Source organism: Phyllostomus hastatus, unplaced genomic scaffold, assembly GCF_019186645.2.
Source record: "Phyllostomus hastatus isolate PE091 unplaced genomic scaffold, TTU_PhHast_1.1 phas_scaffold_555, whole genome shotgun sequence".
NCBI lineage: Eukaryota > Metazoa > Chordata > Mammalia > Chiroptera > Phyllostomidae > Phyllostomus > Phyllostomus hastatus.
The window spans coordinates 1169031-1196463 of NW_025334036.1; the positions used below are offsets into that span (position 1 = coordinate 1169031).

The following is a 27433-nucleotide window of genomic DNA, read 5'->3' on the forward strand; positions in this document are numbered from 1 at the left end:
CTGCCTGCAGGGTGGGGTGGGGTGGGGTGGGGTGAACCCTGTGGTCGGAAGGTTAGGAGTGCAGGGTCCCATCCGCCTAAAGGACGGCTTTGGGAGACATTGTCCGTCAGAACCAGACTTTGAAAAACGCGATGGTGTGAATGCGCGAAGCCAGGGGCTGAGGGGACTTGCAGGGGGCGGTGCAGGGAGTGCAGGCGGGCCTGCTGGGAGCGCGGATGCCGTTTCCGAGCGGGGGCGCTGGGGGTGGAAGGGGGAGCAGGTGGGTTTCTCAGACCTGAGTGGCTGTGGCCAGGCCTCGGAGGGCTTGGGAGGACCGGCTCCTTCCACGGGAAGGGCCCGCCTCACAGGTGTCGGGCTGGAAGGCACGCGACCAGGATTCTGGAAGGTGTAACTGGTCGGCCACGTTTGTGTCAGGAACACGGGCGGCAGGTGCCGGGCTGGGACCAGCGGCCCCGCTTGGAACGGGGAAGAAGGGGGCGGTGGAGGAGCCCGGACCCGGTGCTGCTGAGATTTGGGGTAAGGGTCGCGGGGGGAGGCACGAGGGTGGGGCATGGAGGTGAGGAACCTGAGTGGTTCCAAGGAGGAAGCTTCTGGAACAGCCATGATGAGTCTTGCAAAGACAGGTTAGGGCTTCTCCATCCGGGGCACCGAGTGGGTGCGTGAGGCGGCGGGTTGGAGACACAGCCGGGCCCCTCTGCCCGCGGCGGTGACCTGTGACTCCGGCCCGATCCGCAGCTTAAACATCAATAATGGATGGAGAGATTTCAGGGTTAGGACATGAGAAAAAGTCAAGCAAGTCGCATGGAGAGATTTCAGTCCAACAGAGGTTTACCGTGGAAATAGGAATAAAGCCGGAGAAACACAGACACATGCGGACGCCATCCCGTCTGCTCAGCGCTGTTCTGTCCACTCTGTCCTGAGAGCTGCAGGGTGAACGTGGGGCGGCTGCCGGGTTGGTTTCGGTCTCGGCCAGCCCCTGGCCCGATGGCCGGACGGTGACGCTCACTCCTCTCCTCCGCTGGCACAGGTACCAGAGATCTTGACCTTGGCGGCAGCTTCTCCAGTGACATTCTGTGTGGGCTCCCCTTTCCTCTTGTCCGCCACCTTCTCTCTGACCAGCCTGCCCCCTGCGGCAACGCCGAGGTCTGTGGGGCGCACTGTCCTTGCCCGGAGCGAACCCCTAACTTCCTCTGCGAGAGAGAAGCTGGAGTCTCTCTGGAGGGATACGGCTCTGGGGTTGAGGCCCAGCGAGACTTCAGACTCACCCGCAGCCAGGACACCCCGGCATGTGGCCGGAACGCCCCCGCTGCCCGGAGATCGTTTCCTCACAAAGAGGAAGAGCTCAGTCAACACAGGCAAATGGGCAGAGAGGCACCGGCGTTTGTTTCTGTGGCTCTTCTGCGCCCGGGGTACGAAGGCCAGAGCCTGTCCCCTCTGCTCCCCGACCTGCCGGGGTCGCGAGCGCTGCCAGCCCACCCTGCCCACCAGCAGGCTCCCGTCACTCCGGGTCTGGTCGGCGGCGCAGGAGGCAGGAGGCGACACACTTTCGTGTCATTCAGGAGACATGAGCCAGGTGTGCACTTCCGACCTGCCTCCCCTAGGTCCCCTGGGTGTGTTTCAGGTTAGGATCCCAGCCGTTACTCTGGGGGCGGGGAGGGCCTCTGGGGAAAAAAAGGGTTTTGCTCCCGGATGTTTTCCTCTTGGCGTTTGGGGGGCCCCGGCCCCCTCACCGGTGGCCTCTGGCCCCTCCCTCTTTCCAGGCACGTTCGTTGGTCACTGCTGCTGTCGTGCTGGCCGATTTTCTCGACTCTCTCTGGACAGGGACCCCTGTGTCCTCTAGACTGGACAGCAGAGTCCCCTGGCGTCTCTGCTCCGTGTCTCTGGGTCACTTCCTTTGTCTCCTCTCTGGGTGAACGTCAGCAGCTCCGAGGATGGGAAACATTGGGGGTTTGGATTGGTCGGAGGTGTGCCGGGCGTCTGCAGGTGGACTGACACAGTGCAGGCTGGGGGCGGGGGGTGGGGGCTGCGTCTCCGGGACCAGGGCCGCCCCGGTCTTTTGTGACCGAAGCACGAGGGGTCGGTGCCAGTTCAGACCCAGGACCACGGGGAATTGTGCGCGACCCGGGCATGCTCTGTGGCCCCTCCTCCACGTGGCCTCCCCAACCCCAGGTGCCACGGACTGTCCCAGACCCCTGAGGTCACTGGCTGCGGTCCGCCCGACCTCCTTGGGCTGAGGGCAGATTTCGCAGGCAGACACCTGGCTGGCCGGTCCCCAGGGCTCAGCGAGCACGTCGTCCTTTGCGCCTGCCTTTTGTGGCCGTAGACCGGTCCCAGCGGTCACTCCTGCCCCAGGTGCAAAGCCGGGAGGGCTTCACGAACAGGGTGGGTGTCTTTGCATGGGTCTGGGGGTCCCAGCTTCTCTCCCACGGGTGGGGAAGGAAAGGCCCTGCTACAGAGCAGGCAGGGAGGGCTCGGGTGCTCAGGTCAGGGGTGGGGTCTGGGGCAGTCCGCTGGGCCTGAACCCGAGCTCGGTGGGCGGCCCCAGGGCCTCCCAGAGCCAGTCTGTGGCGGGCCTGCTGGGGTCTGGGTGGGGCCCCAGGAGAGGAGGGACCTGTTCAGACGCCAGGCGCTCCTCGGGACCCTGCGGTGACCCCCTGTGGCCCCGGAAGCTCTCTGCCTGTGCAGTGGGGCCACTTCCTGCCTGGAAGGAAGTTCAGTGGAACGCCCCTGAACCCACGCGTGAGCGGGGGGGGGGGGCAGACAGTGGCCCCAGCGCCCCGCGCAGACGTGGGCCCGAGGGCCGAGTCCAAGGGCGGAGGCAGCCAGACCCGCGAGGTGCGGTCCCGTCCCACAGGTTTACGCACCGCCGTTCCCGGGGGCGTTTGCTTCCTCACCCCGGACGGACTGCCGCCTGAGCCCGCGGCCGGGCCTCTGAGGACCTGGCGCAGGTGGGTGGGGTGGCATCTCGGAGGCTGAGGCAGGGGCGCCGCTGAACACCTCAGGGTGCGCACAGCTGCGCCCACCATGCAGAGCCGTCCACCCCCCGATGTCGCGGGGCCCTGGTCCCCGGGCCTCTGGGCAGCGGCGGTGGGCCGCCCTGGAGCGCTGGGGGCGGCAGGGGGCGCGGGGGGGCAGAGCCTGAAGGGGTGACCGCCCCCCCCTCCAGGGTAAGAAAAACCGCGTGGCGGCCTCACAAACACCACGAGACTTTTCCGATGATTACAGTTTCTGTGGCGGAAGTTCATTTACATGTGAACTAACAGAACAGCAAGATTTTTAAAAAGAAATTATTTTTAGAGCAGCGCCGATGCTCCTCCCATCAGATGAGCAGTTCGGAACGAGGCCGAGCCCGGAATCTTCTGGCATCATCGATGCGCGCGCTGGGTGCCAGGTTCGCCAGAGGACGGAACGCACGGGTGTGGTCAAGGAGGGCAGCTGTGCCCCCTCCGTCCCAGCAGTGCGCTGCCCCAGAGGGCCTGCGGTCGCGTGGGGCCTGCGGTCGCGTGGGGCCTGCGGTCGCGTGGGGCCAGCCTTCCCCAGCACCCCCTGCCTGCGCCGCCACCCCCACCCCACAAAGGGTGCCGGGCCCAGCGCTGAGTCCGGGACGTCCGCCACGAGCCTGTTCCGCCCGACTCCAGCGCGGGCCGCGTGGGGACCGCTGCATGCGGGTGACCATAGAGAGGAAGACGGTGCCGACCCCTGCAGTCCGGGCCGACCGGCAGAGCAAAGGGGCCCGCAGCCGCAGCACAGGTCGGCCTCACAGGCCTCAGGCCTCTGTGTGCAGCGGCCTGCCCGGCGCCCGCACCCCGCGCCCCACCCCCGCAGATTCCGCGAAGCCACACCCCCTGCCCGTCCTCCCCGGCCCCGGCCCTCTGTGGCAGTGACCGGCACCACTCTCCATTCACTGGCCCAAGCCAGACGTTAATTATTCGAATTGCTTATCCACCTAATTAAACAAATATTAATTGAGTGCCAGCTGCGTGCGTGCCGCGGTGGGCAAACCCAGGGGCGCTCACTGTGCGGCTGGGGTGTCCGCCATGAACCGAACGGTCACCGGCGTGAGGGTGTCCCTGAATTCAAGCAAGTGTTACGCGGGGAAAAAAAGGGTCTTTGTTTCCAGATGCAGCAGGGCGCCGCCGAAGTGTGGCGAGGGACGGGGGTGTGACGTGATGGGAGGCGGGTTGGGGAAGATCTCTGGCTGCTGAGTGAGGCTGGCCGGGCAGGGCCCGTGGCTGTGGAGAGAGGCACACGGGCCCCTGAGCTGTGTAGGAGGGGATGCCGCTGCCGCGCACTGGTCGGCGGCACCTGGCAGGTGACAGGTGGGGTGGCAGGCCCCCTCCCTCCCCCGTTCATCACTGTGGGGCTAGGATGCCGTGCCAGACACCGCTGAGGAGGTCCAGGTTCTGGGGGGATTGCGGGGGACGTCGTGGGGGGAGGTCATGCCGTGTTCGGTCTCGGGCGCGGTGAGTTTCGGGAATCTGGAGGTGCAGGCGCCCCGGGGAGACGGGCTCGGCCGGAAGCCTCCGGGCCGTTTCCTTTCTCCCAAAGCTGGGACGGTCCCCTGTCACCGCGGCAACTGGTGAGCACTCACTGGAGGGGGAGTGGACTGGACTCCCAGTCCCCACGCTGCAAACCAGCGAGAAGAGGCCCGTCCACCCCGAGGTGGCTCTTTTGTCTTCGTAACCTTGGACGCCAAAGTCGTTTCAGGCTGAGAGGAAAGTGGCAGGAATGCAGCCAGGTCTCCTGCGAACCTGTCACCCGGGTCCCCGGCGTCCACCCCTCTGCCTTACCGGTGCCTCCGGCTCTCCCCTGAGCAGTTCGGGGATGTGTGTGCGAGACAGGGCCCCCCTTCAGTTCCAGGCACCTCGGGGGGTGTTTCCCGAGGAGAAGCACACTCCCCGCCCCCCCATGACTGCAATTCAGGCCCGAGGTCAGGAGGTCGACACTGATGATGCAGCATCACCCAACCCTCAGGCCGAATTCCTGTTTTAACAGTGGGTCTTCATGATCAAAACCATATTCATTTATATATTTTTTCTGGCCCTGGGTTCAGTCCAGGATTATGAATTACACTTCGTTTGATGCTTCTTTAATTTCCTGGAATTCTGGAATAATTGCTCAGTCTTCCTCCCCGCCCCCTTACCTTTTATGGGCATAACATTTTTGCTGAGTATAGGCCAGGCATTCTGTAAAACATCCCTGGGTTTGGTTTAGAATTTTTTCTTTACTAAAGTATAGTCGATGGACACAGTACATTAGTTTCGGGCGTGCACCGCAGCGATTCCACATTCCCACGCCCTGCAGTGGGGTCACCACCGTGAGTCCCACACCCACTTGTCGCTGCTGCGCCTGGTGACTGCGAGGCCGTTGGCTGTCTCCCGCACTGCGTACTCCACGTCCCCGTGACGACGGCGTTTGCACCGTGAAATCCCCTGCATCTCTCTCCGTTTGCTTCCTTTTCCTTTCCTTTCCTTTCCTTTTTGTTTTTTGTTTTTGGTGCGGCCTCACGATTACATCGAGGTGGTGCTGTGTAAATTTTCCATCACACGCACCGCAGACGGGATGTTGGAGCCGGAGACTGCTCCAGCAGCGACGAGTTCAGAGCGAGCGTCTTGAGTCGATGATGAAGTCCCGGTCCTGGGCCGACGGGCCTGTAAAAAGCTGGTCAGTGGCTTCAGGGCCCACCCCCAAATGCTGGGAACCTCTCCTTCGTCCACCGCATCACCTGCAGGCAGCTTCGGGTGCTGCTTATAGCCAGTGCAGGTCCCAGGGGTTAAAAACAAACAAACAGTGCACTTCTGTAAACTAAACATCAGCCTCATGTGATGGATAATTATAGTCCAACTACACAGAATGGTGATCCTGTCTCCGGCACAGGCAATGGGGGTCTAATGCCCAGCTCGTCCCACGTGCAGGCAGAGACGCCTTCAGGCTGCCCGCCCTTGTGGAGTGCCCGGACCCCGCCGCAGGGCCCACCTGGCTCCTCATCCGGGCGGCTCAGCCTGAAGCCCGCCCTGTCCCTGGGGGCTGGGCAGGTCCAGGCCGAGCTGTGTGTGTGTGTGTGTGTGTGTGTGTGTGTGAGAACATTCTTTTCTGGGAGTGGATTCACCACCTTCTCTACGTCCCACTCAAAATCAAGTTTTCATGTTACGGAGATTTCGTAAAGAAGGACCTCGTGACTTGAAAAACAGATTTTGGTTTTTTATTTTTTGCATAATTTGCCTGTAGAAACTCCCTGAGTTTTCCAGTCAGGGAATCCCCCATCCCACCTCTCCCTCCCTCTCCCCCTCCCCCTCCACTTCCTCCTCCTTCTCCCATCTGTCCTCTCGCCCCCCTGTCTTCCTCTCCTCTGTCATCAGAGACCCAAAGGACCAGACGGGGAAATGTCCCATCTGCCCGGTCACTCGTTCGTCCCTCCCCTCCGAGTGAGGCTGAGGGGAACGTCACCTGCCAGGAGACAGCGCAGGTGAGGCCTCTGTGCTCCGGGCCGTCCCGTGTGCTCAGGGGTCGCAGGCGGGCGGCACTGCCCCCGCGCTGCAGGCGAGTCCTGCGTGTGGACCCGGCGACCTGGCTCCAGGGCCAGGGGCCCCTCCCATCGCCGCCGCTGCCTGACGCACGGGTCAGAGGGCTCGGCGTTGGCCCCGTCGTCGTGGCGAGGGCTCGGCGTTGTACTCCCCAGCACGGCGGTGCCCCGCGCCTTTCCTCCCCGGAGCTGCTTTCTGCGGCGGGCGTGTCACAGGGGTGGGGACCCAGCCTCGGGGTTCCCCAGGGCAGGACGGCCCTCCAGCTCCTGGGGGAACACTTAGGGGGCAGATGAGCAGATGCACTTGTGGAAGAGGAGGAGGAGGAGCGGGGGGGGGGTCCGGTGAAGCGGGAAGCCCCCTCTTCCCTCTGCACTGGGGCCAGAGGGTGGGGGGTGGTTCTGGCTCTCCTGCCTGCAGAGACGCTAAGCTGCACCCACCCCAGGTTCCACCTCCAGCCTCACAGCTGGGAGACGCCCTGCGCGGCCTCTGCACAGCCCCCGGAGGCCCCGCCCCCACCCTGCTGGACCCCGGCTGCCTCCTCCCGCCCTGCAGCTGCAGTGACCATCCCCACCCCAGGTCCCGTTTGCTCTCTGCTCTGGTCCTGCCCCGAGTGCAGGTGGGGGCGCTCTGTCACCTCTCCCTTCTCTGTCCCCGTCCTCCCCGGCAGAGAGGAGGGGAAGGGTCCCCTCGCCCAAGGGTGATTCTCCCTCCTGGGCCCTCCCATGCTCTGGTGGGTGGCCTAGGTCCGTGGCTGTGTTGAGTGAGGGGCAGGCAGCCAGCCCTGCTCTCCGAGGCCCAGGCTGGGAACACAGGAAAGGTCTGTTAGGCCTGTCACCACCAGGTGGCGCCCTCACACAGGTATTTCAGCCCCTCAACCCTCACCCGCATCAGAATCACCACCAGGACGTCCCAAGGGCTCTTTTCAGGACCTGGGTTGAGAGGGGTGAGACCTGCATTTCTGACAAGTCCCCAGGTGACGCTGATGCTGCCGGTCCCAGGACAACGCTTCAGGGCCACCGAGGCAGCGAAGCCAGTCCTGTGCCCACTGCCAGCACACTCACCTGGTTTGGGGCTCCAGGGCCCACAAACTCAGTGAAGCTTCCCAACAGTTGGGCACAGCAGCCCATTTCACAGATGAGGAAGTGGAGGCCCAGCTGATTGGTGTGGGGTGAGCGGTAGAGCCCGGATCACTGCTCATCCTCATCCTGAGTGTGTTCTCTTTCCACTGTCCCGGGGGCGTGGTGGGGTGCAGCGAGAACTAGGTGTTAATGAGGCATCCCCATTTCTGCAAGGAGGGCTCTCTAATGCCCGTTTTTTACCTCGAAACCCGAATGGGTACGTTTCTTTTCCACTGTCCTCCATGGAGGTTGCCATTTCGGTAGCATTTCTGCAGATGATCGGAGGAGGGCCCCGTTCCGTATTCAGGGTCCTGAGTCTGTCCACCAGGCTCGCCTGAATGAAGTACTTTGGGAACTGGGGATTTTTTAAAAAAGACAGGAATACCCTGTATGGGACGCTTGGATGACAGAGAAAAGACACAAACGTGATTCGTGGCCTGGCTCCTTCTGTGGCTGGCGTAGAGGATTCTTGTGATCTGTGCTGCTTCTCAGGATAAGTGTGGATTATTGCTAGCGCCTCATAAAGTGGAATAAGAGATGGAGAAGGTGAGATTCCAGCAAGGAACACCTGGAAAATGAGTTATTCCAGGTGGAGGGACCGTGCCGCCAGCTCAGAGGTGGGGGCAAAGGACGACGGTAGCCAGACGAGCGGGCGTGCACCTCCTGGGAGTGACCCTGTGCCTCCCTCCCCACCTCACGACTCCTCGGTGCCAGCGGACGGTGGGGACGGAGCCTCATTTGTCTGCAGACAGGGCACCGGTTCTCCCACCCGGGACCATTCAGAAATCCAGCCTGGCGCGGAACTCCTCTTGCCTTCTGCTCCCTTCACGCTTCCACATTTTCCAGGTTCCGGGCACAGGGCCAGGCCGGCGGAAGTCAGGGAAGAAGGCCCAGCATCGTCCTGGCGGTGATTAACTCGGGCATGCAGGTTCCCGCCCGTGCGTTTTTGGGGAAGCGGGGTCAGACGAGTTGATTAGTAAGTCATCCTTGGAAACATATGAAAACTTATTAGTAAGACTTTCTCTGGAAAGGTGCACACCCCGAGCAAGATTATTTTTTTAATTAAAAAAATCCCAGGGGTTGTTGTGACAAAGGCTGGCAGGCACCACAGACAAGTCCAGCAGGATGCTAGTGGCAGCTGCTCTGAGTTATTCTGCTCCGTGTTGGTGTCTGTGGTTCTGCGCACGTCTCGGTTCCCAAAGGCTGTCGCCGTCTTCCCAAAGACACACGCTGCTGCACTCTGGCTCCACATGCGCAGGGTGGCCCCGTTCCCTTTTCCATTTAGGTGTTTGAAGCTTCTTCTTTTTACAATTATTTCATTGTTGTTCAGTTACAGTCGTCTGCATTTCCCCCCACCACTCCCCGCCCCTGACCCCAGCCAAACCCACCTCCCTCCCTTGCTTCCACCCTCCCCCTTGGCTTTGCCCACCTGTCCTTTAGAGTAGTTCCCGAAACCCCTTCTCCCCACTGTCCCCTCCCCCTCCTCCTCTGGCTATTGTTAGGTTGTTCTTCATTTCAGTGTCTCTGGTTATATTTTGTTTGCTTCTGTCTTTTGTTGATCAGGTTCCCGTTAAAGGTGAGGTCATATGGTATGTGTCCCTCACCACCTGGCTTATTTCACTTAACACAATGCCCTCCGGTTGCATCCATGCTGTCACAGAGGGTAGGAGCTCCTTCTTTCTCGCTCTCTGCTGCACAGAATTCCATCGTGTGAATGCACCACAGATTTTTGATCCACTCATTGACTGATGGGCAGTTAGGTTGCTTCCAGCACTTGGCTATTGTAAACTGTGCTGCTGTGAACATTGGGGTGCTGAAGCTTCTTAATAATTGGCTTTGTGCGTATGGTTAACAGCTTTGCTGCGTGGCCGTGGATTATCACACGTGATGCTCCTGCAATAACGCGTGTGTACTTGGGGACCACCGACTGGGAGGACCGAGACATCGGAGGCGCACAAGGGGGTTTTCCATCGCAGTTCATCCGGAAGGCGCGTTTACACGGGACAGTGCGTGCTCGGCCCCAAGCGCTGTGACTGCGTGGCACGCCCTGTTTGTGGAGTGGACCTTGACCTACTGTACAGTGTGGGCACCGCAGTGGCCGGTGTGAGCCTACGGCCACCCCTCAGCACAGGCTCAGGGAGGCCAGAGATGGTATTTTGTTTTGTGTTTTTTAAAATTTATTTATTTATTTTTACTCCTTACCCGAGGATATGTTTATTAATTCGAGAGAGAGAGAGAGAGAGAGAGAGAGAGGAGGTTGAGGGTGGGGGAGAGAGAGAAACATCGATCGTTTGCCTCCCATCCGAGCCCCCAGCCAGGGATCAAACCTGCAACCTTTTGGTGCATGAGACGACCCTCCGACTAACTCAGCCATCTGGCCGAGACTTTTCTTTTTTCTTTTTTTTTTTTCAGTTTTTAAATCAACTCTATGAGGTGTCATTTGCACACAGTAGAAGACCAGCAGACACGACCTTGAAGTAGGCACCCCGCAGCCCGTCCTTCCGACGGGGCCGCACGGGGTTGGTTGACTGAAGCCGAACTTTGGCGGCCGAGAAGTGTCTGCACGAGCGCGTTTGCACCCTGCGCTGCTCCTGCGCCCTCAGCGTTTCCCTGCGACACCCTCCTCCGAGGTCGTGTTGTTTCACGGCTGAGTGGTTTTTATCGCTGTGGGTTTTCCATAATGTATGAGCTTTCCTCTTCACGTCAGACATTTTCGCTTATTTGGTTCCCGAGAAGCTTCAAACTGTATTTAAACGGTCGGCACACCTCTGAGTCAGTTATTTTTCTCCTGGCTCTTTGCTCTTTGTCCGCCGGCCCCTGTCCTGTCCTGTCTGGGGAAGGGCGAGCACTGGTGTGAAGAAGAGCTTCGTCCCTCCTCCTGCCTCAGGGACTCTTTCAGGCGGATGCTTCTTGTCTCAGCGGCGGGTTCTCCTCAGTGTAGCATTGGGCCCTGCGCCTCTGAGGCCCTCGCTAGCTGACCCGCCAGCAGGCCACACCCGGCACTTTCTCCTGGGAGGTCCGTCCTGCTGCAGCGGGACTTCTGGCCCTGCAGATTCGGGGTGGTGGGCCACAGCCTGGGGGCCTCCTGGCCATGCACAGGCCCAGGGCCTCGCAGCCCAGGGGGCCAGGCCTGTCGTCTGTGTGGTTGACCAGACGCACGTCACTCTGATGGCCTCTGGCTGGTGGATTTGACTCAATCAGGAGACAGGTTGTGAGGGGGTGTCCCATCGTGTGGTTGGACATTTGTCATTTCTCCCAGAGGGGCCAGGTTGAGCGTGGAGGTCGCTGTTGTCGTCTTGCTCAGCATCTGTCACCTCAACAGTAGCCTCCTCCCTTCCTCTGCTGGGACTGCTGGTTCCTGTCTTCCTGCTGGCTGGGTACTTTTTACTCTTTTTATAAAGTTCAGTGCAGGGATGCTGCGATTTGAGCCAGCAGAGTGGGCTTTGGATATCGGTGGGAATTTGGCACTCACACTCTAGTGGGCCCTGGTGTGGTGTCCATGTTGCAGAGGGCATGCACAACCCATACCCACTGGGGCCCGAGACCCAGGGATCTGCCTAAGCCAGCGTTGTTAGCGGAGGTGGTTCCAGGTCCCTAAAGCCAGGCCTGCTGGGAGTAGCTCAGACCTGCTGGGAGCAGCTCAGGCCTGCTGGGAGTAGCTCAGACCTGCTGGGAGCAGCTCAGGTCTGCTGGGAGTAGCTCAGGCCTGCTGGGAGCAGCTCAGACCTGCAGCCAGGGCTGTGTCCAGGCTGGAGGCACTGGCTGGTGGAGGCAGGACTTGGCTCCTTCCTCCTCTCCTGGGCCTGTTGGCCACCTCCCCCCCCATCTGCGACCTCCTGCCCACCCATCCCCCCGCTCCCACGCTGATGATGGCAGCCTTACAGAGGATACACAGCTGGTTAAAGCCCCACAAGGACCTGGAGTTAGAGTCCCTGGCTCTCCGTCAAACGATTTTTCTGCTCACAGTTCTACAAAAATCCCACCCCCACAGGGAGCCTTGGGGAGGAGACCGCCTCCTGTGCGCACCAGAAGGGATTCTGCCCTCCTGATCTGCCGGAGGGGTTTTGACGATCTAGGTGTTTCAAATGCATCCTGTGCTTGCACCAGAAACCTGTCACTGATTTTTCGGAGCCTAAGCGGTTAACGTTAGAAATTGTGCTGCAAATACATTGATCAGTATGCGAGACAGTTGTCGCGGCTGAATCATGGTCCACAGTCAAGGTAAACAGATCTGGGGACGACGTGCTCTGAGCAGAATACAAATGGAGCGCGTTTCCGCCCAGAGGTCCCTGGCATTCCTGCTGCACGGGCCGCAGACCCTGCCGGGAGGTGCCGGTCGCAGGGAGGAAAGGTCCCTGTGAAACCTCCGGGACAAGGTAGGGCTGTGAGGTTGGGTGTGCTGTCCGCGGGAGGGACGACCCAGGGGAGAGGGCCGGGGAGGGAGGGGCGTGTTCTTGGGTTCGCTGCCTCCCCCGCCTCCCTCCCCTCCCGCAGAGAGAACCTCCCTGGTTTTCCCGTATGTTCGAACAGTCATTAGGATACTCTGTTGTTGCACTGTGCAAGTGTGCATGTCATTAATTGTTTTTCCGATGAGAAGATGAAGGGGCGTCTAAATGACCCACGGGAAAGCGTGGGGGGCAGAGTGCGTTCTCATTTCCTTGTGCTCCGTGCGTACGTAATCCTCTCGAGTGTCTGTGCGGCCTGTGGTGGGTCCTAGGAATTCCGTGCAGCAGGTCTGCACGGCCCCATGAGGCAGCCCTGGCAGGTGCTGCACCGCACACCAGGTGTGCTTTCCAAACGATGGGGAAGCTTTGAAAATCCTCCCAATCGTTACAAGCAGCTGGAAACCTCGTAGCAACTTTGTGTCCAACAGTGCTTCCTGGGGCTGGTTGGTATTTGCACTGGGGTCTGCCTGCTGTGCGTATGGAGCGATTTCTGCTCGTCTGTGCATTCATGGTTGGTTGCGACTGGGGGCGCCGAGCAGAGATCTGTACAAGAGGGCAGAGGGTGGCGGCACGTGAGGTGGAGGATGATTCTAGATCTTGCAGAGTTGCAGTCGTGGGTCAAAGGGCCTGGGCAAGGGAGCACGAAGGGGTCTGCTCAGAGATTCTGGAGCCATGCAGAGAATACATTTAGGAAAAGGGCACCTTTCCTCTCTTGCTTGGTTGCTCCTGATGCTTGTCTGCCCTGCGCTGCCGGGATAGCACAGGGTGGCCTCCTCCAGGAAGCCTTCCGGGATGCTCCCAGGGGTCCCCCCTCTCTCACCCAGCACGCGGCTCTCAGCGTGAAATTACGCAGCTATGTGTCTGCCTCGCACCCAGGACTGAGCCTGTCAGAGGCAGGAGGGGGGTGCTTTCGCCTTTGTCTGTGTTCTAGCACAACTGCCGACTCAGAGTGAGAGCTTTGCTCTTGGGGTGCTTGCCTGGTGCTGGGAGCAGAGCCCCCGTTTTCTCCGGGCCACCCTGGGTGGAAGGAGTGACCCCAGTAGCCCCATTGCTTAGTCGGGGCATAGGTGGAGACCCTGCGTGACGTCGTGTCGGAGCCAGAGCTAGCGCCAGGCCACCGTGAGCACATGCCGCCCCCTGGATAAACGGAGGGAGGGTGATGGGGATGCTGCCGCTTCTGCTCGGTGGCGCCCCCCGGCTGCAGCGCAGGGCGTGGCAGATGTAGCAGGCAGCACCCGCCTCCCTACCTTCTTCCTCCAGAACCCGCGCACCCTGGTGCAGACTCCGAGTGGGAGGGTCAGGTGACCAGGCTCTGTGGCACCGTCCCTTTTCGGCTCTGACATCACCCCCTCCTCCCTGGCGTCCTCTTGTCAGCTCTGCCGCTCGGGCCGAGTCGCCTCCCGCCTGGACGGCGGTGCCGGTCATTCACTCCCGGCAGGTACCCCGAGAGCGGCTGACCGGGGAGCAGCCAGCCCTCGGCCTGGCGGTGAGGAGGGGGTGGCCGGGGCAGGCTTGTTCCGGACGCTGGCGCTGGAGCTGGCCTCGAAAGACCAAGGGGAGTCAATCCGGGGAAGAGGGGGAGGCAGCGTGTCGCCGCAGGGCGTGGCCTGTGCAAAGGCCCTGCGCTGGGAGGGACCGCGAGGCCGGGGCTGGAGAGGCGGGCAGTGCCCTGGCCACACACGGGAGGGGCGGCCACGGCAGGGAACTCCGGCTTTGTGCCGCGAGCCGACAGTAGCCATCGGGGGTGTCAGCAGGGCCGGCGCGGCCAGACCGGGCTTCCGCGGGGTGGGGGGGGGGATGAATGGGAGGGAGACAGTGGGTGCCCTGAGAATGGCCAGCCGCCGCTGCCAGAGGACACACAGACCTTCAGGAGGGGACAGCAGGGCCTGGGGCCTGGGGTCGGGAGGCAGCGCAGAGACGGGACGGGTGCCAGGCGCCGGAGTGAGGTCACCAGCTGCAGACCAGACAGAGCAGAGGGGGCTGTGAGAGGACAGGGGTCTGGGGTGAGGGGACAGGGGGGAGTGGCTCCGGGCTGGGTGGGCCCTGTGAGGCGGGCGGGAGGGAGGGCAGGGGGCCCCCGGAAACCAGGGGAGGATGGTGCAGATGGGGCCGCGGGGGCCGCACCCGCAGAGAGGGAGGGGGAGGAGGAGGGACTGTCGCCTGGACGGGAGGTGCAGTAGCTCGCCTGCGGAGAAGGGGGGCCAGGTCTGGGGACAGGGCTGCAGGGAGAACGGGGTGGGGGGGTGAGGAGGCCGAGGGGGCACAGATGCCCCCTCCCCCCTCGCTGTGCTGAGCTGGTGCGTCATTGGGGCAGGGAAGGGGTGGGCCTTGGTAGGTTTGCATTGATGACTCATGCCTTCCAGCCTGAGCTCTCCTTAACTCAGAGGCAGGCGTGAGGCAGTGGCTTCAAAATGCACAAGTGTGTTGCACGCTACAGGGGCCGTGCAGCTGCCAGTGCTGCACGCCCCCACACTCGGGACCTTTACAACAGGCCAGGTCAGCGGGACTCTCAGGATGTTTGTAATGGACGTTGGTGTCTCCAAGAAGGGCAGTGACTTCCTTGCTGGCCACAGCGCCCTTTGCTTGCAGAGTCTTGAGGACCTGGTGTTCCCTGGTGGGACGGGGGAGGTGGTGGCTCTCGGGGGCTTCACGAACCCGCCACGCTTCAGGAGGAAGTACAGACGCCTCGTCCGCGGGAAGCTGGTGGTCAGGGGGGTACGAGGTCCAGCCGCCCAGCACATTGTCCAAAGGGCAGTGGGTTACTTTAAGAAAGGCCTTTTTTTCCTTGAATATTTTTAAATGCTTAGTTGGTTTAAAAAAACAACACCCAACCGCAGTCACTCTCAGACTTTTGGAAACGTCATGGAGCAGCTAAATTAAGATCTTGTTTATCAGCATCGTAAAATTCTCCGGAAAGTTCGAGGCAGAGAGTTCAGATGGACCTCAGGGTGTTTATCGGACACGATGTCTTTGGGTGTAACTGCGGGTCAGCGTCAGAGCCTCCCGCCCCGGTTTCCGGGGGTGGGGGGTGGGCAGAGGGTAGAACCGTGCCTGCCTGCCCGCCCACGCGCCCCGGGCACCCGCTGCCCACGCCCCCTCTTCCCCCTCCGAAGACACCCTTGCGGCCTGTGGCGTCCCTCCTGCCCCGGTGCGAGCTGAGCTGAGAGAGGCCAGCGCAGTGAAAGTCACTCCCAAGGACGGTGGCCGGGCCCAGGGAGGCCGTTCAGGGACTGGCCGAGTCCTTTCCTGGCCCCGGGCCAGGGCGCCCAGGTGCAGGAGCCCCCCCAGGGCGGGGAGGGGGAGCTCGGAGGCCCTGCCGGTGTTGGCGCCAGGGCCGCCTGCGTTAGTGTCGCCTCCACGGCCTCCCTCCGTGTCCGGCTGGTCAGAGACAACAGGCCACACGGCGGCCCACAGCGGCGGCGCTTCCGCCAACACCCGACCGGCCGTCTTACTCCGTAAACATTCGGTGCCGCTCCTGGCTGTGGGGCTGCCGTCCCGGCTTGCGCTGCAGCCTGGGGACGCTTTTGTGCCCCCCGGGACCCCACTCTCCTCATCACGAACGTAGGGGCCGTGGGGGCTCTGTGCTCAGAGTTCCGAGTCCAAATTCAGGGTGGGGAGCGGCCTTTCTGCTGGGAGGTGCGTGCCCAGGGCGAGGGCGGAGCACCCGCGGGTGCTGCCTCGGAGACCGACACGTGATTCTCAGTGGGTTTGCCCGTCAGGGTTACCGGGTTGCTGCCAGGCTGGTTCCCTGAGGGGCCTGGATTCCTGGACGTCTCACCTGCCCCCAGGTGCTAGGCTCTGCTAACGCTTTTCAACCTTTGAACTAGGTGCGGCATGCGGCCTGGGAGACCCCTGTCCGGAGCAGAGGGGGGCAGTGTCCGGACGGGAAGGGCCCCCCCACCCAGTCACCTGAGTGACGACAGTCGGGGCCCTGGGGCCTCGGGCTCCCCTCCTCCGGGCGGTGCTGCTGGTGCCGTGGGCCGCCCCCCCCCCATCCTGTTCCTCTGGGATTGACACAAGCTCTCGTCTCTGCTGACTTCCAGAAATGGCCTCGGACATCCCCGGCTCGGTGTCGCTGCCCGTGGCGCCCATGGCGGCCTCCGGACAGGTGCGGATGGCGGGGGCCCTGCCCGCCCGCGGAGGGAAGCGGCGTTCTGGGTAAGCAGCCCCGGCGTTTCCTGGGACTGGGCTGAGTGCACGAGGAGCAACACCCTTGACCTTCTTCTGGGAAATACTGTCCCTCGCTGCCTGCGCTGGCCGGCAGCAGCCCAGCGGTTTGCCCCCTGTTCCGTGTTCTCGAGGTCGCCAACCGTGCACATGATCGGCCTCTAAGCGTTTTGGGCTCCAGCACCCTGCTGGGCGCTCCTGCGGGCTTCTCCTCGTGGGGAGCACGAGGCCCGTGACCCTGGGCCCCGCTCAGGCCGTCTCTCCGAGGGAGGGGCTGCTCCCACCCGTCCAGCTCCTGAGCGCCAGCCGAGTCAGCCGCAAGAGCCCCCTGCTGCCCGCTGCCCTTCCCTCGGGCGGCCGGTCTTGGGTGGGCAGTGTGCGGGCACCGTCCCTTTCAGCACACGGGCACCCACAGCGGGGCGGCTCGCAGGGTGCGCCGCCCTGCGGGTGATGCCAGCAGTGCAGGGGGTCCCCGCAGGGCCAGGAAGACCCTCCCTCTTGAGCTGACGGAGCCCAGGGCGCGTCTGCCCGAGCGAGCGTGTCCTGTCTCAGGCTCCACGTCGGACAGGAGGCCCCGCGGGGAAGACGCAGCCGAGGTCCGTCTGCAGGCTCCGCGGATGGACGGCCCGGCCCCACCCCCTCACCGAGTCAGTTTTACTTTCAATGAAATATCTGGTGCACAGTGTTTCTTTTGAAGTGGGATCGGTTTGTCCTATGAATGCCATTTCTGATAGCACAGCCCGCCCCCCACCCCGCTGTGACAGCAGAAGACACTCGTGGGGTCCGAGGCCTGCTGGGTGGGTGCTCGGGGCGGGGGCTGCTATGTGTGGAGACGGGAATGGGGTGGGTTTGGAGGGAAAAGCACGTTCAGGTTCAGCATCACAGTTCGGGCTGTAAAACAGCATGTTGCTCCCCCAGTGCGGCCCTCAGAGGAGGGCCCGAGGCTTCCGTGGTCCCCGGAGGGCAGACGGGGCTGAGAAGGCAAGCACTGGGGCCCCGCCTCAGGGTGCTGCGGCCGCCCGGGCCCCACCCTCCTGGTCTCTGCGATGGGGTGCAGAGGGTGGCCGTGTCCACGGGGCCACGCTTGGTGCTGCGGAGGTCTCCGGGGAGCTGGGCAGTGTTGGGCGGCGGTCCCCGCCCCCGGGCCAGCCTGGGAGGGCGGAGGCTGCAGGCCCTTCCCGCTGCCTGGGAGTCCAGCGCTGGGCTTCTGAGGAAAACTATTTCTGAACTGTCTGCAACCCATTAGGCCCGCGTCCCCCGCCAGGGCTGCAGGGCTGTGGTGAGACGAAAGGCACGGTGCTGTGAGCCGAGGCCTCACTTGGCCGCTGGGCTCTCGGGCCCTGGCAGCGAGGGGGCCCCGCCCGGCCCCCCTCCGAAGGAAGAGCGTTTGCTGGAACTGGTGTCTTGGCCCAGCCTCTTCGGAGGTCATGAGCGAATTCCGCCTGGTGACTCACGTTCGATGAAGCATTATCGTTACACAGTCCCTGCGAGGGAGACTCACACCCCTCGCCGTTCACGAGCGGCAGGCTCGGAGGGAAGGCCGTCGGCGGCGTCCGCCGGGCAGGACAGGGAGGCGACGCGAGTTCCTCGCGGCCCGGGTTTCAGAGACGCTTTCATCTTCCGCTCGGTGTCCCCAGTTCTTCCCAGTGGATTGGGCACCGCTGAGAAGTCCTATTTTTGGTTTCCCTCCTCGTTACCCAGACGCTTCAGTGTCATCGAGGCAATAAAAGGCGTGAAACGAAGGGTGATGAACTCAGAGTCTTCACAGCGGAAGACGCGAGCGTGAGCCCTGGCGGTCCTGCCTGCAGGGCTCGGGGAGGCCCCGTCTCGTGGCCCCTTATTTTTTGTGGACACACCCGGGCTCCCAGATCCCCAGAGGCCCCGAGAAGCCCCAGGCACTGTCCCTGTCTCACACCCTGGGCTCGACTGCGCTTCCGCGGCCCACACTGGGACCCCACGGGAGTCCCAGTGGAGTGCGGCTCTCGCTTCCGCGCCTGTCTGCTCCGTGGCCGTCCAGGCAGAGGACAGAGCTGCCCTTACGAAAACGAGGTTGGCCAACTGCTCCGGTGGGCCCGGGACTCCCTCGGTTGGAGCACTGAAGTCCCGTAGCCCAGGAATCCTCTCCGTCCGGGAGGTCGGACGCCCTGAAGCTCCCAGAAGGCTATGCGGGCCTAGGAGGTAGCGCTGCCTCGCCGTGCCCGGTGGGAGCCACACTCCTCTCAGTCGGAGCGAAAAGGCACCCGAAAGGCTCCTGTGCCTCCCGCGTCCTCTGCGGCTCGGCCCAGTGCTCACCCACACCCGCTGGAGCTTGGAAGACTCCAGAGGCCTCCTCCGAGATGGTTTTCACCGTCCAGGATGCTCCTTCCCGGAGGAACACCAGGGGGCGGTGTGGCTCTGCGTCTGTGCGGATGCTCCTTCCCGGATGAACACCAGGGGGCGGTGTGGCTCTGCGTCTGTGCGGATGCTCCTTCCCGGACGAACACCAGGGGGCGGTGTGGCTCTGCGTCTGTGCGGATGCTCCTTCCCGTACGAACACCAGGGGGCGGTGTGGCTCTGCATCTGTGCAGAACCCAGCGGCGTCTCCCCGAGTTGAACTTCTCGGAAAGACGAGGTGGCGGCCGAGTCGCCGTGCAGAGCAGCGGTGGCTTTGCCCCACTTACCAAGTCGCGCATTCGGGACTCGCTGCAGCTGCCGGCCGGTGCGAGGACGCCCCCAGCCGCGCGGTCGGGGCGTGTCTGCCCCTCCCGGTGGCGGGTCTGCTGTCCTCAACCCTGCCTGCCTTTTCTCCTCACTTTTCCTCCTGCGCCCGCGTCTCTGCGCGCAGGTGTCTACGGGGCCCTGACCGCCCTCTCTCCCGGGCGTCTCTCTCCCTTCTTCTTCCGTCCCCAGCAGCGGGGCGGCCCTCGCGGCGGCAGTCAGGGCTCTGGCAGGCGCCCCCAGCGGGCTGAGGCCCAGAACGGCGGCCACACCACACGCAAACTAAACAAGAGCAAACCCGTGACACCATCTTGTTTAAATGTTTTCTAATCCTCACCTGAGGACGCGTCCATTGGTTTTTAGAGAGAGGGGAAGGGCGAGAGAAAGAGAAGTGTCCACGTGAGAAAGACACGTCAGTCGGCTGCCCCCCTTCTCCCCGCATGTGCCCCGGCCGGGGATTGAACCCGCAGCCTTTCAGTGTATGGGACAGCGCTCCAGCCACCTGAGCCACCTGAGCCACCCGGCCGGGGGTCCTCATGATCCCATTTTAAAGAAGGAAATGCTCCTTTGCCCTGTCTAATCCCGGTCCCTGTGTCCCCCAGCTACCCCAAAGCGCAGAGAATACGGCCCCTCTCGTGAGGGATGGGCTTGGACAGAGCGGCTCTTCCTGGGCAGGGCAGCTGGGCCGTTTCCTGGCGCCCTGGGCGTCCTGTGCCTCTCCCAAGTCACCAGGACCCACGGAGCCCCACCCTTGGGACCAGGGGTGGGGACCAGGCCCCCCGGGAGGCCAGCCGCTCCGGCATCTGCAGCTGCGGCCTCTCCACACACCGCTCTCCGGGCCGTGCTGACCAGGACCTTCCTGGTCCCCGCGGCCGGGCCGCCCCTCTGCTCGGGCTTCCTGGGAACGGCGCCTCACCTGGCCCCTCGGCCGCACGGAGAGCAGGACGGGCAGGGTGGCGGCTCTGAGACATTCCTTCCCGAGGACCCCGCCCCCACCCACACGTGTCCCGGGAGCCGAGCCGTCCGCACCAGCTCTCCCGTGGCTCCCGAGTGCCCTTCAGACTAATTAAGCCCCCGACCTCCTCAGCGGTGACCCCACGGGTTCCAGAGAGGACTGGATTCTTGAGGAGAGTTCGGGATGTTATTTAAACAAATATCTATCAAGACGTTTTGTTTTATGTTTATACTGAGAGGCCCAGCAACGTGGGGACGTGAGTGTTTATTCAGGGAGTTTGAACCAGCAGATGGCCACGTCGAGTGGCTGAGGCTCCCCACGGCCACGTCCCTCCCCCACGTCCACGCTCTGGGGCCCGGAGCCCACAGCAGGGCGGCCCCGAGTGTCCTCTCCTCGGGGGCTCCCTGGGGCCGGCGGGGTTCCTGCGGAGCACCGGCAGCCGGGGGTCTTCCTCAGAATCCCTCCATCGCCCCGAAAACTTCCCGTTGTCAACACCCCCCCCACCCCCGGAGCTTTTTCACTGCGTTGACGCGTCACAAGAGGAAGTAAGAAAGGAAGGCTCACAGCGGAGGAGGTGGTGCGGGGGGGCGGTGTCCCCACGATGGGGGGAGGGGAGGGTCCCGCAGCAGCAGACACCCGCAGCCGGACCGTCGGTGCCGCCCGCACGAAGGCCCCGAAGGCCTGTCCTCTGGCCTTTTCCTGTCCCGACCCTGTGTGGTGACCGTGGAGATGCCGGTTCCCGCTCCGCCCGGGGCTGGGCCGGGCGGACAGCCGTCGGACCGAGTACAGTCCCCCCCCCCCCCGTGCCCGCTGCTCCTGTGCCCGGTGAAGTCTCCTCCCTGGGGTGATGCTCACCCGTGTCCTTGACTTTGCAGAATGGACTTCGACGACGAAGACGGGGAAGGTCCCAGCAAATTCTCAAGGTGAGTTCGCTTCACATTCCTCAGACCTAAAGGCGCCCGTGGCCACCCCTCCCCCGACCGGGCGGCACTCGGGGTTCAGCGCCCCTGGTCACCGACAGCGCGTTCGACCCCCACGCCTTCGGGGCCCGGTGACGGGGGACCGGCAGCAGCCCTGCCACCGCCCAGCCCGGGTCGTCGGTGGTAACAGAACAGTCACTGCCCATGTCAGTGGGTTTCTTCATAGAAGACAGACCTAGAGTTCAAGTTAAAGTAACCAGGGGAGAGAAGGCCTCTTTTCCTGCCACAGAAAAGGAGGAGAAACGTAGGAAACCCAGGTGGCCCCGCTCCACCCGGGTGCGGAGCCTGAAGCTGGACCCTGGGTTCCTAGGAGGTGTGTGGCTCGGGGACCCAGCACTGCGGCTGCCGCCCAGGTGCAGGGGACTGGCCCGCAGATGGGGGGCTGGCTGGCAGGTGCCGGCAGCGGCCCATGAGCCTTGTGCAGGAAGGCGAGGGTGGGCCAGGCCCCATGGGGGCTCGCCCTTCTTTCAGACACTTTCTCTGGCTCCGTGAGTCCCAGCGGGAAGTCCAGCAGGGCCGAGGGAGGGCGCAGACCGTCCCCACCGGTCTCAGCAAAGCGCCCCTCCGGACTCACGTCCCCCGTGGCAGGGCTGCCTGGACGTCCGTCCCCGCCTGTCACCCACACGGTCCTCGCTCTCGGCTGTGGGAGAACGCAGACACGGCCCCCGGCGGACGGGCAGGCGCCTTCCTCCAGCCGCCACACTCACGGGCCAGGTTGACAGCCTCGGTTGTTTCTCAGATGTTCTTAGAAGAACGGTGTCTGGGGGGAGCCCTGGGCCCGCTGGCCACCCCCGGCTGGCCCGTCCCCCAGTGGCCATCTTTGCCGGCGGTCCCTTCTGCCTTTGGTCATGGATGAGGCTCAGGCTCCCTGAAGCTGGACGGAGCGTGCGCCCCGCCAGTCCCAGCACCTCCCGGGGCCTCCCACCCACGGCGGACCACCCGTCCCGGTACACACCGGGCCCCCGAGGCCGTTCCCTCCCCCTCCTGCTGTGGCTACGGGCAGGGCAGGGGGAGGGCGGAGCACGGCCGGCACATGACCTCCGACGACCCTCGCGCTGCTGATCAGAACAGGACGTGAATGTGACAGCAGCAGTGTGTGCACGGCTTGTCCCCGGGTGCCGGCAGGGCCCGCCCTTTCCCGGGGCAGCAGTGCCCTCAGGTGTCAGGGTCAGAACGGTCCTCGCACTAACGCACCGTGCCGCGGTGACTCAGGAAGCGGCGGCTCCTGGGGTCTCAGAAAGGGGCAGGGATGTGAGGGGTCAGTTTGTGCGACGTGGAAGGTCCGTGTCCGTGACAGAAACCCCTGGCAGGGGGACCGAGGAGCCCTGGGGTCGGGGCCGTCGACTCACCGTGGACCCACCGTCGGAGATGAGGCCCCAGCCTCGGTCTCCCCCCACACGCTGGAGATAAGACAGGAAGACAGACAGGCTTCCCGTCGTGGAGTCTGTGTCCCGTCGGGTAGCCGAAGGCCCACCCGTCCGGGGGCGCTCGGAGCTGCTCCGAGTTGGGGGGCGTGTCTGAGGCTGCCCCCCACCCCGTGGGCTTTGCCGGTGGCTGTGGCTGCTGTCCAGGGGAGGGGTGTCAGTTCTTGGTGCTTGTCACAAAGTCCCCGGGCTCCTGGGGGACGATTCCAGGACATTGGGAGACGAGACAGAGGCACCTGCAGAAGCCCACACCCCGCCCCCAACCCAGAGGCCGGAGCCCCCTCGGGTGTCGGGGAGCCAGGCCGCCAGCCAGGGTGCGCCCCGAGCGCCCAGCCGTCAGGAGCGGGCGGTCCTGCTCCCCGGTCACCGGGCGTCACCGCCGTGCCGCTCCGTCCCAGGAGCCCTAACCCCCGCCTGACGCTTCTCTTTCTCCCCCCCTCCCCCCGGCCCCTGCCCGCCTGCTCCCGGGAAGAGAGAACCACAGTGAGATCGAGCGGCGCCGGCGGAACAAGATGACCCAGTACATCACGGAGCTGTCGGACATGGTGCCCACCTGCAGTGCGCTGGCCCGCAAGCCCGACAAGCTGACCATCCTGCGCATGGCGGTGTCGCACATGAAGTCCATGCGGGGCACCGGCAACAAGTCCACGGACGGCGCCTACAAGCCCTCCTTCCTCACCGAGCAGGTGCGGCCCGGCCTCGCCGCCGCCCCGGGGGGTCCCGTCTCCCGGGCAGCGAACGCGGCGTCCCGCAAACGCCGGCCGGCATCCGAGCGAGGCGCCCGCCGCGCGGACCCAGGGAGAAGCCAGCCAGCCTCGCGCCGCTCTGAGGGCCGGGCGGGGGGTGGTGTTGGGGGCAGCCCCACCGCTCCAGCGGCGGCAGGGGTCGCTGTGGCTGGCCCTCGGCGGGCCTTTCTCCGGGAGGCCCGGTCGGAGCAGAGCTTTCCGTGCGCCGGGCCCTTCGCCCCTCACCCCTCACCCCTCACCCCTTACCCGGGCCCGGGAAGCAGCCGCTGTCCCTCATCCCTGTTTCGTTCCGGCTGTGGCCAGAGTGGAGGAGCAGAGGTGGCCAGGGGTTCCCAGGGGGCATGCCCTGCGGGAGAGGCAGCGTGGGCGGCTGGGACGGAGCCCCTGAGTGTGTGTGGAAGGACAGGCCCGAGGGGTGGGGCCCGAGGAGGACCGTGAGCGGGCGCGTGGGGCAGGAGTGGGGGCGGCGGGGGTGTGGGGGCGGGCGGTGCACTCGGCGGCTGCCTGGGGTCTGTTCACGGCCCAGGGGTGAGGGTCAGAGCGAGCACGCAGGACGTGGAGACACGTGTCCCCCCGGCCCCCGCCCGTGCCGTCATGTGGCCGGTGTTCTCGGTTTTCCTCGTCCCAGTGGCCCCCGGGGGTCCCTCAGGAGCGCGCCTCGGAGTGGAGTGGCCGGGAGGCCGGGGGTGGGGGCGTGGGGGCTGGCGGACGGGGGCGTCTGTGGCGACGGCGAGGACAGCGGCGGGAGGAGGAAGCTCCGAGTGTGGGGAGCGGGAGGAGTGGGTGGGCGGGCCGCCCGGCAGAGACCTGGTGTGCGCCGGCTCCCCGCGGGGGCGGGCAGGAAGCCTTTCTCTCCGTGTCTTTAATTCTTGCAAAAGCCCCGCTGGGTCCGTTTCGGGAGTTCGCCTCCCCCTGGCCTGAGAGGGGTGCGGACGACGAAGGCGGGGTGTAGAGAGAAGGCGGCCGTGCAGGCGAGGTGGGGCCCCCCCCACCCCGTCGAGTTTCTCGCTCAGTGACCCGGCGCGTTTTTCGAGAACAAGGGCCTCATGGGCCGAGCACGTCCTGTGTCCCTGACACACGAGATCTCGCCTAACCTCACCCCAATGCTCCCTGCGGGGGGCGGGGGGGGGGAAGGGTGCAGACACAAGCTCAGGAGGTGAAGGCAGGGCCCCCCCCCCACAGTGCAGCTGCACGGGGATGGGCCCAGAGCCGGGCGTCTCTTCCTCCCAAGTCCGAGCCGTCTGCCTCGCCGTCGGGTCCACCGAGAAGGCAGGCCAGGCTGGTTCCGGTGTCCGGGCACAGGACCCTGGCGGTGGGCGGCGTGCTCCCAGGAGGCAGGAGCTGGGCGGGTGCGGGGCTCTGCCCCCGAAGCCGTTCCCACAGTCCAGCCATCGGGGCGGCGCCAAAGACGTGAGGTCACCGGCTGCCACCGCCGCCTCCGCCGGCAGGCGCGGCCCCCCCCCCCACAGCCCTTCCTGTGGGGCGGGGCTGCCCGGCGCCGGAAATAGACACGCTGACCTGACGGGGCCTCCCCACCGAGTCAGCGTCTCGGGAGCAGAAGTGCAGAGCAAGGGGAGCGGGGGAACCGGGCCCTTCCTCAGAAGCCCACTTCCGCCCCCGTTTCCCAGGCGGGGGTGGCAGAATTCTGGCCCAGTCCCCGGCTCCGTGACCCTCACACAGCCCCCCCTCCCCCCACCGGATCCGCTCACCAGCCGGTCCGTGGTTTCCGATCGTCGGGAAGGAGGAAGGGCCGGGCCTCGTGCAGCGGGCCCTTCCCCCGTGTGGCAGAGGCCTGTGCGCACACACACACACACACACACACACACACACGGTGACCCCGGGGCAGAGGGTTCCCACCGCGGGCGACTGCCAGCCCCCCGGCCCAGAAGGACGGCTGTGCTGTGTCCTCTGGGGCCCGAGCGGGTGCCAGGCGATGGGAGGCGCACCTGGGGGCTCACCTGCGCGTGGCGGAGCTAGCTCCCGACGCCGGCAGGTGCAGAGTCCACGTCAGCAGCGGCAGAGGGCTCCTGGGCGGGACGTGGGGGCGACGCGGTGGGCAGCGGCGCCTGGGCCGCCTTCAGCGCCGCAGAGAAAAGACGCCTCCCGCTCACCAGCCCGACGCTGCCCCTTCCACGCGCCTCTCGGGCTGCCGGCGCGGCTTCCTGCCGCCCCTCCCCTGACCCCACGCAGCTTCCCTCCTGCCTCTGCCGCCAGCCCTGAGCCCGGGCAGTCGGCGCGGCTCCAGGACTGGGGCGCAGGCCCCCGTCCTCGCCGCGAGGCGACCTGCACGGTGCCGCACGCCCTGCCACCCCCTGGGGTCACGCTGGGAGTCTGTCGAGGTGTCGGCTCTCAAGCTGTTCTGGAGGTTTGACAGGCGGGTAGACGTAAGGTGATGCTCTTACGCCCGGGGCCAGCACTCTGCTCGGAAAGTCCAGGAAGCGAGGGGACAGGGTGCCCCGGCTGCGAGCGAGGCCCACGGTGGGCGGGGAGTCACGCAGTCCCCTCTCCGAGGGTCCTCTCACTCTCCCGTTCTCTTTCCCTCCCCCCACTTCCTCCTTCTGCCCCAGCCACACGGCCGCCGGTGGGGTAGGTGGGTGAGACCATTCGCACGCCTCTGGCGACCACTCCTTGTCCTCTCAGCCCCCTGAGCGGGCCTCTCCTCTCTCCCCGCGGGGTGGGGGGGCTAGTTAAGGCAGGGCCAGCAGTGTTGACCGTAGCCACATCTTAGGGCTGGTACAAGCTCTGTGCCTTTTAAAAATTCCATTTTGCAATAAAAAAGAGAGATCAAACTCTCCAAAACTACGAGTGTATCACCGCAGGTGTCGGAAGGAAAGGTGAAGGTTGCCAACGAGAAAACGGAACCCGCCGGGCCGGGCCGGGGTGGGCCGGTGCTTTCTCCCAGCGACGGTCTTGTCTTTGCAGGAGCTGAAGCATCTCATCCTGGAGGCGGCCGACGGGTTCCTGTTCGTGGTGGCGGCCGAGACAGGGCGTGTGATTTACGTGTCCGACTCGGTCACCCCCGTGCTGAACCAGCCGCAGTCGGAGTGGTTCGGGAGCACCCTGTACGAGCAGGTGCACCCCGACGACGTGGAGAAGCTGAGGGAGCAGCTGTGCACCTCCGAGAACTCCATGACAGGTCAGTGCGGCTCCCTCTGGGGGGCGCCGTTTGACCCTCCAGGCAGATTTCTTTCAGCAAACAGATCAGGAGGCCGCAGGTCGGAAGGAGCTGCCTCGAGGTGAGTGGGTATTTGAGTTGGCTTCGGGGATCCTATCCCATGAAAATTCATTTTCAATGTGATGCTTTCACGCCTCTGCATTTTGCCTGCAATTAGAGATGCTGCCACAAGAAGGCGCTGTTGACACAGTAGCCAGAGCCACATGCTCTGTAATGAGCGAGGTTGGCGCCTCACTGTTGGTGACCCCGCTCAGGGGCGTGTACTGCCCCGGCCTCAGCTGCCTAAGATGAAGTTCCCCTTTGGAGACTTTTAAATGCGGTCAGTTCTGCTGTGACGACACGCATGTTCTACGGAACAAACCTGCCGCGTGCAGGACTGCGCGGCAGAGACCGCGGGGCTCTGCCCGCGGGGGGAAGCGGGTCGGGAACGCAGCGCCCGCACGCCTGTGAGGGGCGGGAGGAAGCAAGCACACACGGGGCTGGTGAACGTGGGGGCACGGCGTTCATCAGCCTGCGTCGCCCCCCCACAGCCCCGCCCTGGGGTCCTGGGCGTGAGGGTTCCCATGCACGGACGGGGGCGGGGCACACCCCGCCCGGCACCCCGACGGGGGGACCGAGTCGGCTGCGGCCCGGCGTGGCAGAGGAGCCGCTGCGTCCGCACCGTGCGTCACGGCGCTTTCCTCTGTGTCGGCGCGACTGGCAGGAGGAGGGGAGACGGGAAGGCGCGGGGACCGGGTGTGGGTGTCTCGTCCCTGAGTCTCCCGAGGGGGGGACCCGGCCGGACCCCGAGCGCCACGTGGGCGTCCAGCAGTGCGGCCGAAACGGGTCCGGGAGACGTGCCCGCGGCCGCGTCCAGCAGCCCACGCGGGAGCCCCGGGGGCCCCGCCCGCCAGAGCCCGGCGTCTGCAGGGAGGTTAGGTCCCCCCGGCGCGGGCGGCCGGGCCCCGCGGCCTGTGTTCGCCCACAGGATGTGGCTCTCTGGCGCTCCGTCGGGGGCCCAGCTGGGGCGGATGGCCGGGACGTGGTGGTCAGGGGCTGGCCGGGCTCCGGCCAAGGGCTTAGCTCAGCAGCTCCCCGGGGCTGGGTGGGCACTTCCGTCCGTGGGAGGCCTCCGTGCGTCTGGCATGGACTCAGAAGGCCGTGCGGCCCACGTTTGGAGAGAGGTGTCGCCGTTGGCCTGGGCCCTGGACGGTGGCCACGGC

The 27433-nt window shown here is 64.5% G+C and overlaps 1 protein-coding gene across 7 annotated transcripts in view; it reads left to right on the forward strand.

The window, feature by feature from the left end:
• Window positions 1-27433, forward strand: part of ARNT2 (aryl hydrocarbon receptor nuclear translocator 2) — a 74563-nt gene that overhangs the window by 7448 nt on the left and 39682 nt on the right. For 2 of the 7 annotated variants that reach the window (XM_045824875.1, XM_045824877.1), the window contains exons 2-5: window positions 16131-16245; window positions 20782-20829; window positions 22783-22996; window positions 25979-26192. In XM_045824875.1, the coding sequence (XP_045680831.1) occupies window positions 16131-16245; window positions 20782-20829; window positions 22783-22996; window positions 25979-26192 (591 nt within the window). Of the gene's footprint in view, window positions 1-403; window positions 517-11713; window positions 12019-13489; window positions 13526-15894; window positions 15915-16130; window positions 16246-20781; window positions 20830-22782; window positions 22997-25978; window positions 26193-27433 lie in introns of those variants that run through there. The other 5 variants (XM_045824880.1, XM_045824879.1, XM_045824881.1 and 2 more) reach the window with 5 other exon arrangements.